The sequence below is a fragment of the Hyalella azteca genome, unplaced genomic scaffold (genome assembly GCF_000764305.2).
Source record: "Hyalella azteca isolate HAZT.00-mixed unplaced genomic scaffold, Hazt_2.0.2 contig13701, whole genome shotgun sequence".
NCBI classification, from domain to species: domain Eukaryota; kingdom Metazoa; phylum Arthropoda; class Malacostraca; order Amphipoda; family Hyalellidae; genus Hyalella; species Hyalella azteca.
This window is the reverse complement of record NW_025943613.1, coordinates 47,266-59,992: the sequence shown is the minus strand read 5'-3', so window position 1 is coordinate 59,992 and position 12,727 is coordinate 47,266. Positions and strand designations below refer to the sequence as shown.

At 37.2% G+C, this 12,727-nt stretch overlaps 1 protein-coding gene and 1 long non-coding RNA gene across 2 annotated transcripts in view; both read left to right on the top strand.

Moving 5' to 3' along the window:
• Positions 1 to 7,661, top strand: part of LOC108676178 (tyrosine-protein phosphatase non-receptor type 4) — a 57,122-nt gene extending 49,461 nt beyond the window's left edge. The window contains exons 18-23 of the mRNA XM_018164228.2: positions 2,658 to 2,764; positions 4,162 to 4,312; positions 4,807 to 5,065; positions 5,748 to 5,877; positions 6,624 to 6,741; positions 7,633 to 7,661. Of these exons, the coding sequence (XP_018019717.2) occupies positions 2,658 to 2,764; positions 4,162 to 4,312; positions 4,807 to 5,065; positions 5,748 to 5,877; positions 6,624 to 6,741; positions 7,633 to 7,661 (794 nt within the window). The remainder of the gene's footprint in view (positions 1 to 2,657; positions 2,765 to 4,161; positions 4,313 to 4,806; positions 5,066 to 5,747; positions 5,878 to 6,623; positions 6,742 to 7,632) is intronic.
• Positions 7,662 to 7,889: 228 nt separating this feature from the next.
• Positions 7,890 to 10,316, top strand: LOC125178918. The gene is made up of 2 exons (XR_007157076.1): positions 7,890 to 7,981; positions 8,373 to 10,316. It is a non-coding gene; the product is annotated as an uncharacterized LOC125178918 (long non-coding RNA).
• The last annotated feature ends 2,411 nt before the right edge of the window (positions 10,317 to 12,727 follow it).

Sequence of the window (12,727 nt, the reverse complement as noted above, 5' to 3'; positions counted from 1 at the left end):
GAAAGATGAATGCTCCACGAAGCTCAACTGCCATACCAGCAATCGTTACGGGGTGCATCAGTCAACTCTGTACAAAAGTCCCAATCCTGTAAAATGTGTAAATCGAATGAGAGGCAGTATTAATGCTATTGAATTATACATGGACTATACCAAGTTATCCCATTCGAAGGATTCACCTTCGTCCTTCTTTCTTAACAAAAACGCAGTTGATCAGTCAAACTCGCGCAAAAATTCTGCAACTTCCATTACCAGCGAGGGGAGTGCGACATCTAAATCATCTAAGAGTGAAAAGTTGCCCAATAATAAAAAACAACCAACTTTTGTGTCGCACGTTGGAGATTTCGATAAGACTTCTTTAGTCGATCAATCATCCAGCTCCATTCCCACCTCACCAGCAACCGATAAAAGAACAGATGATGCTGATTCTTCATCCTTATCTACTTCGCTTCGTTCTGCATCCCATGGGCCTACGGATCCTGCAGCATCTACAGAATCCTGCAGACTCGCAGGATTCCCGCACAATTCTGATATTACTACACGACGCGAACTTGCGATGCTACCGCGTAACGAAAGTGAACCGACGCCTCAAATAGAAAGAAACCCATATAAGTTTAGCCGCTCCAAAACCTTCCATGGAAACAGCAACCTAAGTCCTAACAAAATGACGAAATTAAAAGAACTCGTGCTAAAGTTCAACAGCAAGAATAAGTCAAAGAAAGTGAACAAAGAATCGAATGATATTGGATCGTTTCCGAAGGTTGTTGATAGCATAAGTTTTGAGCGTGCGCACATTACAACTGAGAAACGAAGTGTGAAAGAATCGGGTTATCTGTCTAAAAATATTATCAAGGGAAGGAAGCCGTCTATCACATTACCGCCTCCGCATGTTTGGAGTAAACCTGCACCGTCCATGCATTCAAGAAATCGAGCAACAAAGCTTAAAAACACATGCGAAAATAATTCATCGTTATCTCTTGCTGTGGACTCAAAAGCCCCCCCATTACCGAGCTCTAAATACGGTTTACGACTGATGCACAAAAGTAACGCTCCAGAGATAAAAAGTACCGGTAAGTCTCAACTGTGTTTCGTCAACCTCGTGACTTCCGAATCTAGAAGCGAGGCAAGCACCACGTACTGTAAAATGTACCCGAAATATTTTACGTGTTATTTTCACGGAATAATGTATAATTTATTATCTTCTATTGATATATTAAACAAGAATCTTTTTTATATTATAGAGTCAAGGTGCACGTTTCTTTAATAATGGTTTTAAATGTATTCTAAATAAAATAATATATGTGGCGATATTCGAACGCGTATCCATGATACCTTTTGTGTCTGGAATTTTCCTTGATCTTAAATGTTACTAATTCTGGTTTTGTCTTTAGTCATCGCGTTACGAGGGTTGCATTGTATAATTTAAAATTTATTTATATGTACTCAATTCAAATTGAAACTTGTTTTGAATCAAAATTAAAATGGCTTTTCTGGTTTGAAATTATGTTTCTTAGATTGCTTAGGTTAAGAAGTTGTTACGATGGCTCGAACGACGACCTTGATTAAAGGATTGTATAAAATTTCAGGTATTTTCTTTATTAACGACTGCCGAGAATTTTGCTCCTGAAAGGCAAAATATTTTTTTTATTCCTTATTACTTTTCGATTTTTTGTTGAACAGTCACGAGTCGCAGAAAATGACTAATATTTTTCAAACAATCGAGACTTTTTGAGTGTAAAAAAACTAGAATATTGTTTGAGCGGAAAGTTAACAATTTCATTATTAAGACATGATAGAGGTAGACTGGGCAGGTTTATCAAGCAATTGATAGGACGCTCGAAATCCACGAACAAGTTTTTTATTTTATTCTTAGGTTATTTTCTAATTCTTGTACTATTTCTGTTCAATTCTTAAAAATCAATTCCTGACCTTGATAATGATTCTTAGAGAATATTTCTTCTGCATTCAGTTTTGACCCGAAAGATATTTCATGTGTACGGTATTCAGTATTGAAGGATCTGCATTTTATGTATAAAATTACCAAAATGATGGCAAAATTGTTCCCCCTCAAATAAAAGATTCAAAGAAACATGCAAAGGGATACATCGTTTTGCTTGTGCACTAGACAATATTAGTTTATTACAATATCATGTTTGTGTACCAAATTACATTAGTTTATGAAAATGATGTCATGTTTCTGTATTAAATGACACTAGTTAATTAAAATGATATCTTGTCATTGTACTAAATTATAGTAGTTCATTAAATTTCATGTTTGTGCTAAGTTTATGAAGGCGACGAAGGTAACCACGAGCCGTGTGCTAGTTTATGCGCTAGATAAAACAAGTTTATTAAACTATCATGTTTGTGCGCTAGATAAAGCAAGTTAATTAAACTATCATGTTTGATTTACAGTTACAAAGGCGACGAAGGTAACCGCGAGCCGTGTGCTAGTTTATGCGCTAAATACAACTTGTTCACCATCATGTTTAAGCGCTAGCTAAACAAGTTAATTAAACTATCATGTTTGTACTATGCAGTTTACGAAGGCGACCGCTAGCCGTGTGCTAGTTTATGCGCTAGATAAAACTAGTTTATTAATCTATCATATTTTTGCGCTAGCTAAACAAGTTAATTAAACTATCATGTTTGCCGTGCAGTTTACGAAGGCGACGAAGGCAACCACGAGGAGGAGGAGTTTGTGCCGCAGAGCGTCCTGGAGCTGTCGTCAGGCGCCCTCCCCGCGCACGGCCCTCAGCAACTCAAGGTGAGCGCCCGCCTGCGTTTACTTACAATTATTGGCTTTTGTTTGAGCTATTAAGTTCGTGCCTAGTATTTGAAGATGCTCTTGTGATTGCAGAATAAAACGTATTTTCATATTATTTTGCTAATTGCTACATTTGTTGTCACTCGTTCTTGTTGAATAGCATTTCCTTACAATTCTTGGCTTTTGTTTGGGCTAATAATTTCGTGCCTAGTATGTAATGATGCTCTTGTGGATTACAGAATTGAGCGTATTTTCATGTTATTTGGCTAATTGCAACATTTATTGTCACTCGTATTGTTGAATAGCATTTCCTTCCTATTATTAGCCTTTGATTGGGCTACTAATTTCGTGCCTAGTATTTGAAAATGTTTTTGTGGATTAAAGAATTAAAGTTACTTTTATATTATTTTATATTATTTGGGTTATTGCATCTTTTGTTGTCCGTTCGTTCATGATGGATAAAATTCAACTAATAATTCAAATGTTGAACATTGTTGTCCTATCGTTCTTGCTGGATAAAATTCAACTAATAATTTAATTGTTGAACATTTGTTGTCCTATCGTTCATGTTGGATAAAAATCAACTCCTAATTCAGTTGTTGAAAAACCAATCTATTGAATGCTGCAAATTGCAGATTAAAGATATCCTATTTATAAAGCTCAAAATTTCACAAACTATTTCTTAGCACAAAAAACTTTATCTTCCATTCTGTATAGAATTTTAAACCTATCTCCTCTGTTAAAGAGTGTAAATTTACCTCGACATTCGGCAAGTAAGGCATGTTACATTAAGATTAAATTTCACAGTTGTCAACTGAATGAAGAAGAGTAAATATTGTCCTGCCTATGAGGTTGCCTGTGCTGTTGTCCTGAGCAAGTGTCATACGTTTCCTATACTTTTATTTTAGAGAACAATATGAATTATATGCAAGGTGGAATTCTGGAAGAGTACATTAGGATTTATGAACATACACATGTCATATCATTGAACAAAAATTCTAAAACTGGACCTTGTATACTTTTATTATTCAATATATATTTTTAAACTGAATCTGAATCCAGATGTTACCAGCTGACCAGGTTGCATTATCTTGAATAAATAAACTCTAATTTGGCGTTTCTGGGATAGAATTCCATTCTGATTATATGCCAATAAATTCTAATAATTCTGATTATATGCCAATACATTCTAATAAATTTATGATGCTGCAGGAGTCGCTTCATCTTCTGGCTAATTTGGCGTTTCTGGGATAGAATTCCATTCTGATTATATGCCAATACATTCTAATAAATCTGATTATATGCCATTAAATTCTAATAAATCTGATTATATGCCAATACATTCTAATAAATCTGATTATATGCCTATAAATTCTAATATATTTATGATGCTGCAGGAGTCGCTTCATCTTCTGGCGCTCGGTCTCGAGTCCGGCGAGTTGATCCAAAAGTTCGAGACGCTGTATCGCCGCATGCCTGGCATGTCCATGGACATAGCGAGACTCTCCTCCAACGAGAACAGGAACAGATATCGAGACATCAGTCCTTGTGAGTTAACAATCTTCAGCAGGAAATTCATGGTGTATATTTCAACTAGTGTTCTAAAATGGACTGCAAGTGTCTCATAATTGTACGTAAGCTACATATTTTGGAATAGAACTGTAGTCACCCATTTTTGTGTGATATGCTTTTCACAATTCTGACGTTTATCTAGATTCATATTATTTTTGTTTATGCATGTTACCTTCGCATTGGGATATAGGTATGTGTACCGATATTAATTTTTAATACATATGTCTTAAGTTCTTAAGTGGCAAGTGCAGCTGTATTACAAATACAATATTATACACACCCTTAATAAAACGCATAACACTCTAACTTTTCCGTGTTAACTTTCTTGTTTTGAACATTCACGTGCACGTAAAAGATAGATTTTGGTAATGGGTTGCATTAGGATACTCTTGAAGCGTATTAGTTGCCAATACACCAATCTTTTTCAATTATATCCGCTAAAGTCGATGTAAATTTTCTCTGCCTTACAGATGACAAAACGCGCGTCATTCTACTGAGTGACAATGCTGACGACGATACCGACGACGGCCCTGCACCGAGCAGCCCTGGCGACAACGACTACATCAACGCCTCGCACGTCCTCATGGACATCCCGGGCTCGAACATCACCAACAGATACATCGCTTGTCAGGGCCCGCTTATTGCCACGTGCCCTCACTACTGGATGATGGTGTGGCAGCAGCAGTGTCGCCTCATTGTGATGCTCACCACGTGTGTAGAGCAGGGCAGGTGCGATTATGGTGTGATTATCACCACTTGTGTAGAGCAGGGCAGGTGCGATTATGGTGTGATCATCACCACTTGTGTAGAGCAGGGCAGGTGTGATGATCACCACGTGTGTAGAGCAGGGCAGGTGTGATTATGGTGTGATGCTCACCACTAGTGTAGAGCAGAGCTTGTGCAGTTGTTGTACTGAGTGACCCGACTGAATGAGGCTGATGTTCATGTGATCACGTAACATATAAGACGAAGCTTCGGTCAACGTTTTCTGTTATTTTTAATTCAATATAATTGCTGTAATGAAAATTGTTAAAGAGGTTTCAAGTGTTGATACGAGTACTATTGCAATGTGTTGGGGGTTTCTAACAGTTATTTATGTAGTTTTGTAGTGCTGCTGAGTATTGCTCATGAAACTGCTAATTCACGAGTTGAATTTTTTTGTGAAAACTTTAATGTTGTAAGATGTTGGCTTGACGGTTGAGCATAAACGATTGTCATTGTTGCGTTTTTGCATAGCTTTGTAGTGGTTTATGTTTAAGTGTTTTTAAGAAATATGTCCTCCTTTACCTAATCTCCCTGTCGGTTAAACTGGAGTCTGAAATTCGTGCACATGCAAAATTGTAGAGGCTGAACAGTGAATCAACTATCGTGGTTCTTATGTTATGGTCCTAATGAATTATTATTTCCACAGAACAAAATGCCATCAATATTGGCCAGAAACTGCCAGCACCACAGAATATGGTTCCATCTCCGTCACGTGCAACCATCAAACGTCAAAATCCGGATATATTTTAAGAGAATTCACTGTCAAACACAAGCCGGTGAGTCAACGAGTTCAAAGTTAACGCTACCTGGAACTATGCGAGGCAATATATTTTCTGATAGAGAACTTTTGATTTCTTTTGCAAGTTACTCTTTCCTTAACTCTCTACCGCCTGACATGAGTAACCGGAGCAATATTGTAACAAGCCTACTCCCCAAAAAGGATACGTTGCTAGTGAGCACTAAAGATACGTGCTAGTGACTTGCCTAGATGGTTGCCGCCACGGACGACAACTTTAAAATGTTCTTTTTTGCATACAAACGTCCTCAGGTTGATACACTTGATAGTTTACGTATAATTTAAGCTGAAAGTTATGTTCCCGGAGAGTGACATACGGCGGTAGAGGGTTAAGCAAACGCGAATTTGTTGAAAATTTATTTTTCATCTATTTTTCGTCATTGATTATGTTCGATAGTTTAGTGGATCTATTGATATTCAAGTTTCAGGCTTGAATTTGGAAAGGATGTGTGACCTGTTGTAGCTGGTTAGTTAATTGAATGTTTTTATCGCTATTATTGATGAATGTTATACCGCTCGAATAGTATAGCGAGTGTTTTAGCGCATTTTCTCATTTATGGAAAAAAGGCTTTATTGTGCTCGCCATGTCCGTCCGTCTGTCTGTCTGTCCGTCTGTCCGTGACTTCACATTTTCGTCGACGAGAAAATGCGCTCTCTGTCACTCACTGCAGCGAGTACTGAGTTATATTTTTGTATGAATGTTTATTGAATTGAGTTATGTTACAGAGCGGCAAGGAGCGCACCCTGCAGCACCTGCAGTACGTGACATGGCCGGACCACGGCGTGCCGGAACACTCCACGGACTTCCTTACTTTTGTCAAGGAAGTCCGCAGACTGCGGGCCGGTCAGTTTATACCCTTCCTGTTGACCGCTGTTGCTGGCAGTTCTTGCTCTGCAACAATAAGTGTTGTTCTTGTTGTTCTTAAGTGTTGTTCTTGTTTTGTTAATAAGTTCTTGCGCTGGAACAATAAGTGTTGTTCTTGTTGTTCTTGAGTGTTGTTCTTCTGGTCAATAAGTTCTTGGTCTGGAACAAAAGTGTTGTTCTTGTTGTTCTTTAGTGTTGTTGTTGTCTTATCAATAAGATCTTTGGAACAATAAGTGTTGTTCTTGTCTTGTCAATAAGTTTCTGCGCTGGAACAATAAGTGTTGTTCTTGTTGTTGTTTATTGTTGTTCATAAGTGTTGTTCTTTTCTTGTCAATAAGTTTTTGTGCTAAAACAATCCTTTAATCATATTGAAGCGAGTGCAATTCTTCAGTTTAAATATATACGTAGTGGTCATTGCATAGTTTGAATATTAGGTGGTCAATGTTCAGCTTAATTGTGGGTTGGTCATTTTTCACTTAATTTTGATTTTTCATTGTTCAATTCAAATATTTAGTAATTGTAAAGTTCAAAGATTGAGTGGTTAGTGTTCACTTTGAATTTCGAATGATCATTATTCGATTAAATATTGAGTGGGCATTCTGTTTGTACTTGTGACACTTTCTTGCTCTTCAGACATAAAATCCATATTAAGAATTCCTCAAAATTATTTCTGTACTTGAACCTTATAACTGAATCCTAACCCATCCTGACGCCTCTTCTTACCTGATTTTGTTTGTTTCTTGCCGATTCTCGGCTGTTACCAATGAGTCTTATTTGTCGTGGACTAGTTTGTTTCGTTACCGCTTCATTGTTGTTTGTTAGACTGTCCCAGCCTTGTCACCTCATAATTGTCTGCATTATTGTCCCCAGAAGACACCCTGAACCAGCCTCATATTTGACTGTATTATTCTCCACAGAAGACACCCTGAACCAGTCTCGTCACCTCATAATTGTCTGTATTATTGTCCCCAGAAGACACCCTGAACCAGCNACGTTAGTTTTACTTTTGTACATGAATAATTTGCATTTAGGACTGTTCTAAAGCTGTCTCTTATACACATCTAGATGTGTATAAGAGACAGCATCAGTGGCATGAATAGGATGATGATACAGACATCAGTGAGTATCATCGCATCAGTGGCGTGAATAGGATGATGATACAGACATCAGTGAGTATCATCGCATCAGTGGCATGAATAGCATGATGATACAGACATCAGTGAGTATCATCGCATCAGTGGCGTGAATGAAGATCAATATGAGAACCACACCTAAATATTCAAAGCAGCTGTACGACAATTAGACAATTAATCGCTTAATGCATGTCTGATTGTCATCAGTAGCCATATAATTTTACTCAGTTCTTATGCAACTTTATTATTCTATGGAGAGATTATTGTGTCCTCTGGTTCAATTGAACTTCGAGGGCACGCTACAGCTGTGAGAAAGCTGTGGAAAAGTTTTATGGTTAGCAAAAAAAAAAATAAATTAACATATACATAAAATAATACACGAGATTTGATACGAAATTAGTAGTTTTTTGACTTTCCTGTATGTGTATTGAAGTAGCCGCAGTTGTGCTCGTTCATGAACCTAACTCGTCTGTACAGGGCCAGTTCCGGTTCGTGTGTGAGGCCATCCATCGTGTCTACACTGAGAAGCTCATCCAGCCCCTGCCTGAATACACCTCCAGATGATGACACAAGAGCGCTCCATAGCATCCGTGATAATGAATTCATGAATTTTCATGACTTCAACAGGACGAGTTTGCTCTGCTCTTCGATGCCGCTGCAGCAGCTCTTCAATGCTTTTGGTGTTCATCATCGAGCCTTTAACAAAGACCTTCTCATGCTGGCCTTCAGTGAAGAGCCAATCTCTGGGCATTGCTCACTGCCGCCCTCATGTGCTTTATTCCTACGTGCATTATTTCTTACGAAGGACTAATTAATGTTTCTACAATCCCATGTGATCGTGACTTTTACCAAATGAATTTGTGTGCGTTCGTCCTTTCTCTTGTACACAAATCTGGTGTAAATGTTCCGCAAGCCTAACACTTTTTCCTGTACACCAGATGCAATGAAGGATTTATACTTGAAGTTTAAATATTCCATGACCCCTTACCTATTTTACTTAAAACTGGGTAACTCTAGATTGTAAACATTTCAGTGTGCCTCTCATGAACTGGAGTGACCAATTTTCAAAGCTCAAAAGCGTGTGAACTTCAAAACTGCGACCGTGAGACGGCTGGCAGTATCGTGGCGTGTAAGCAGTCTCGTGTGACATCTTTATGTTGTAAATTAGTAAATGATCAACAATGGTAGCAGTGTGCTGATCATTACAATGAATAAGCCAATAAAATTACTGTCAGAGTACGGAGCAGTGGTGATTCATCTTACAATTCAATACATTTAATACTACTTTATTTTTAAGTGAAATGAATGTGTTAACAAGATACCAAGTAAAATCTGTATCAGATTCTTCTGAAACCCACGTGTTTCATGTATCAGTTCAGGTAATAATTCTTCATCGTTTTTCGTTATTTCTCCCTTATTTTACTTGTGAGCTAATTTACTGCTTATCTTAGCATTTACGTAGTTTACTCTCAATCTATTTTGTCTATAGATTCTCTCATATGATTTGTTGTAACCAAGTTTTGGTCTTAATTTGATTGAGCCATCCATTTAAAAAATGGCAATGGTTTTAATCTGCTATTTATGAATGGTGGTGTGATTTATTGTTATGGTAATCCAAGAATTGGCATAAATGGAAAAATTAGACATCCTAGAATAGCCATGACTGGCCGAGGCTAAGCGCAGCCTTAGGCTTAATTCTTTCAGTTTGTGTGAAATTTCTTCGGAAAAAATTATTTCTTTAAGCTTGCACTCCTGCATTATGGGCGGGGATTGATATCATGTAAACTGATGATAATAAATTAATTCGTCTTATCGTTCGGTGGAATTTATAGTGCGATTGACCTGCCTTTTCGCTGCGTTGTGCTGGACGAGGTCGGAAACGACGGTCAAACAAATCGACATTATAAATGATTATTTGTATTAAGCTTTCCTATTGTAAGTAACTGTTATATACTTGATATTGTATGTCAATTGTATTGTACCATGTGATCAGCCGCGATTAGCTATTGGAAATGGAATATTATGTTTTTTCATCGCTTTTCGAACCATGACTTAGTAATTTTATGTACATCACAAAAATTGTATAGTATTAGTTTAAGGACGATAAAATATTTTGTTTTGATTCAGGAATCAGTATGCAAATAATTATTTATTATTTTAAATGTCTTACTATTTCCCACGTAGCGGTCTTCCCTTCATCATTATAATTTAAAAATAAATCGCATAATTTTTTTACACTATCATACGTCTGATTGCCAGAGGCTCCGGTCATCTTGGTGAAAGACGTCAAGCGTAGTGTCCTCGCGTCTTTTTTTCAACGTAATCTTGTAAAATACATTGGTTTTGCTACTCATTTTATGGCTGCTTATTTCATGTTAATTGGAAAGAGTTCAATACGAATAAAGTTTATTTTCAAGTGTGTATATTTCATTTTTTTGATGCCTCAGTTATAAATTAACTAATATAGTCGTTTGATGCATGGTGACAGTAGTGCATGCTTCTTGCTGCAATTTTCAGCCGTAATATTTCGATTCTAGGAATATTTTTGGCAACTGCAAAATTTTCTGTACTTGTGTATCATAAGAACAGGGTCTTCGAAACACAAATAGTTTAATAATTTGTGTATTTTTATAAAGCTGATGTTTGGATTGCATGTCTTCTCATTATTGAACATTGAATTAATTTTTCACAGCATGCGAGTTTTCTAACGTCATTTAAGGGAGCTTTCAGCTTGGAATTTCAGTGAATTTTTATTTCGCCCATGAAGGCGACGAATCATTTCAAACAATTATAACCGTTAATTGTAATTTACGAATGTTGCTTCACTAGCCTTTGAACTCATCGATACAAATGTCTCACGTGGCTTCTCTATAAGTTAAAAGTTCCGATTTCGGCTGTCACAGGAAATTTGTAGTATTAATGATGTATGAGAAGGAAGTTTAACTCCTTAGAAGATTCAATCTGGTTTGTTTTAGAAAATTATAGACGCGTTGAGCTGGAGAAAGTATTACCTAGAGTTGACAACAAAGTTGGAGTTTACAGTTCACGTTAGTTTTACTTTTGTACATGAATAATTTGCATTTAGGACTGTTCTAAAGACTGCAATTGTCGCGCATAATTTTCAGAACGTAGGTACACTAATTATATTTCTTGTTCTGAATGGATTTAGCCCCTCAGGGTAGACTACTGACCGGTGTCTGTGCTACTCAGAAATCCTATGGGATTTCGCGCTCCTAGTGGGTTTGTTCCTGAGCGCCCCACCGCTGAGCTCGCGGTGTCTGACTGCAGGTCTCAGTTGTGGGGTTAAGTCATTACGTAGGTAGGATACCTCAATTAAGTTCTTATGTAGGTAGGATTCCTTACATTAAATTATTATGTTGGTAGGAGTTCTTACATTTCCCTTCTCTGTCTCTCTCGTGCGGGCGGCCAAAGTCCCGTGTAAGCGACCTCTTGTTCGAGCGTCTTCGTTTCTGTTGCTTTTCACCTGTCCCTCCTTGTCACTTCGTCTCTTTGAGATGCTAACGCTGCTTCTTTCAAGCCAGCTTCAGCGGGCTGGACATTTGAGACCTCCAGCTTCTTTTGAGTGATGATTGACTTGCGATTTTGAATATTTTGAGACCTTCCGCCTCGCTGGCGATGTTATCTTTTGACCTCCGGTTGCGAAATTGCTTAATAGTTGAATCGCTAACAAACCATTCTACTACTTAATTACTCTTGAATGGATTCAGACTTTTACTCATAACTCAAAAAAATATTTATATCACATTTCACTTTCTATAATGTAATTTTTTTTTTGGAAAATTAGTACTGTTCCGAACATTGTGGTTTGTTACACTTTTGAACATGTTTTTTACTTCTACGTGCATGAAACCAAGATTACGTTCCTCCTTATTCGCCAATGCTGATTATGAAACGCTTGCTGAAAAAAATTCACGCTTCTTTTACAGGAATTTATATTCCTTTCTATTATTAGAAATTATTTATCGTTAGGCTCTAAGTTAGTTTTCGAATGGTTGTAATGCAGAAAAATAATAAGGTTTGACCAACATGTGAGTACTTGACTGTACGTGAAAGTTCGCTACGTTGGCGCTGTTTGTGTATTTCTTCGCCCTTGTTTAATATAACACAGGAAATACTTCTGTATACTACTTAAGCTTCCCTTGAGTCGGACCGCGTTGGAGCCCCAGTCATGTATTAATTAATGAATAAATGTTGTTCTCAAGTCTTGGAGAAAACTATTCATTTTTATTTAATCGTTAGTAGTGTATTACAAGATGAGCGATTCAATAACATGGCTCTATGTGAAGTTTGAAGAAGTTCTCTTTGACTGAGCTTGAAAATTAGTAGACGTCGCACGCATATATGAGGCTTACACTGCGCTTCTTGATATCTACTTAGGTTCACACGTGAAAAAAATACATTCAATATTGGTCCTATCTACCTTCAGACTTCTCTGTGTACAAAATCTGATTTGTTTTACACTAGTAATTCAGCTACGCTGTACTGCAAAACATCGTTAATTATTTTGCGATGCAAATTTTATAGTGCTCTTAGTCAGCCAAAATTTTCCTCAAAAGTTTAAACGGTTAAATTTAAGAGTACATTATATGATATTTTCGCGGCGTATAATGTTCCACAAATTAGGTGTTACTCTACTTTGAATTGTATTCATACTATAACTTTACTCAGGATTGTATTCGTACTCTTACTCTCTACTTAGAATCGTATTCATACTCCTGAAAACGAACGTACTAGGAGTTACCATCAAAGTTTTATCGTCTGTCCTATGTTTACAATACCGTTTTCAACCAGCACACTAGGCATTCATTTCT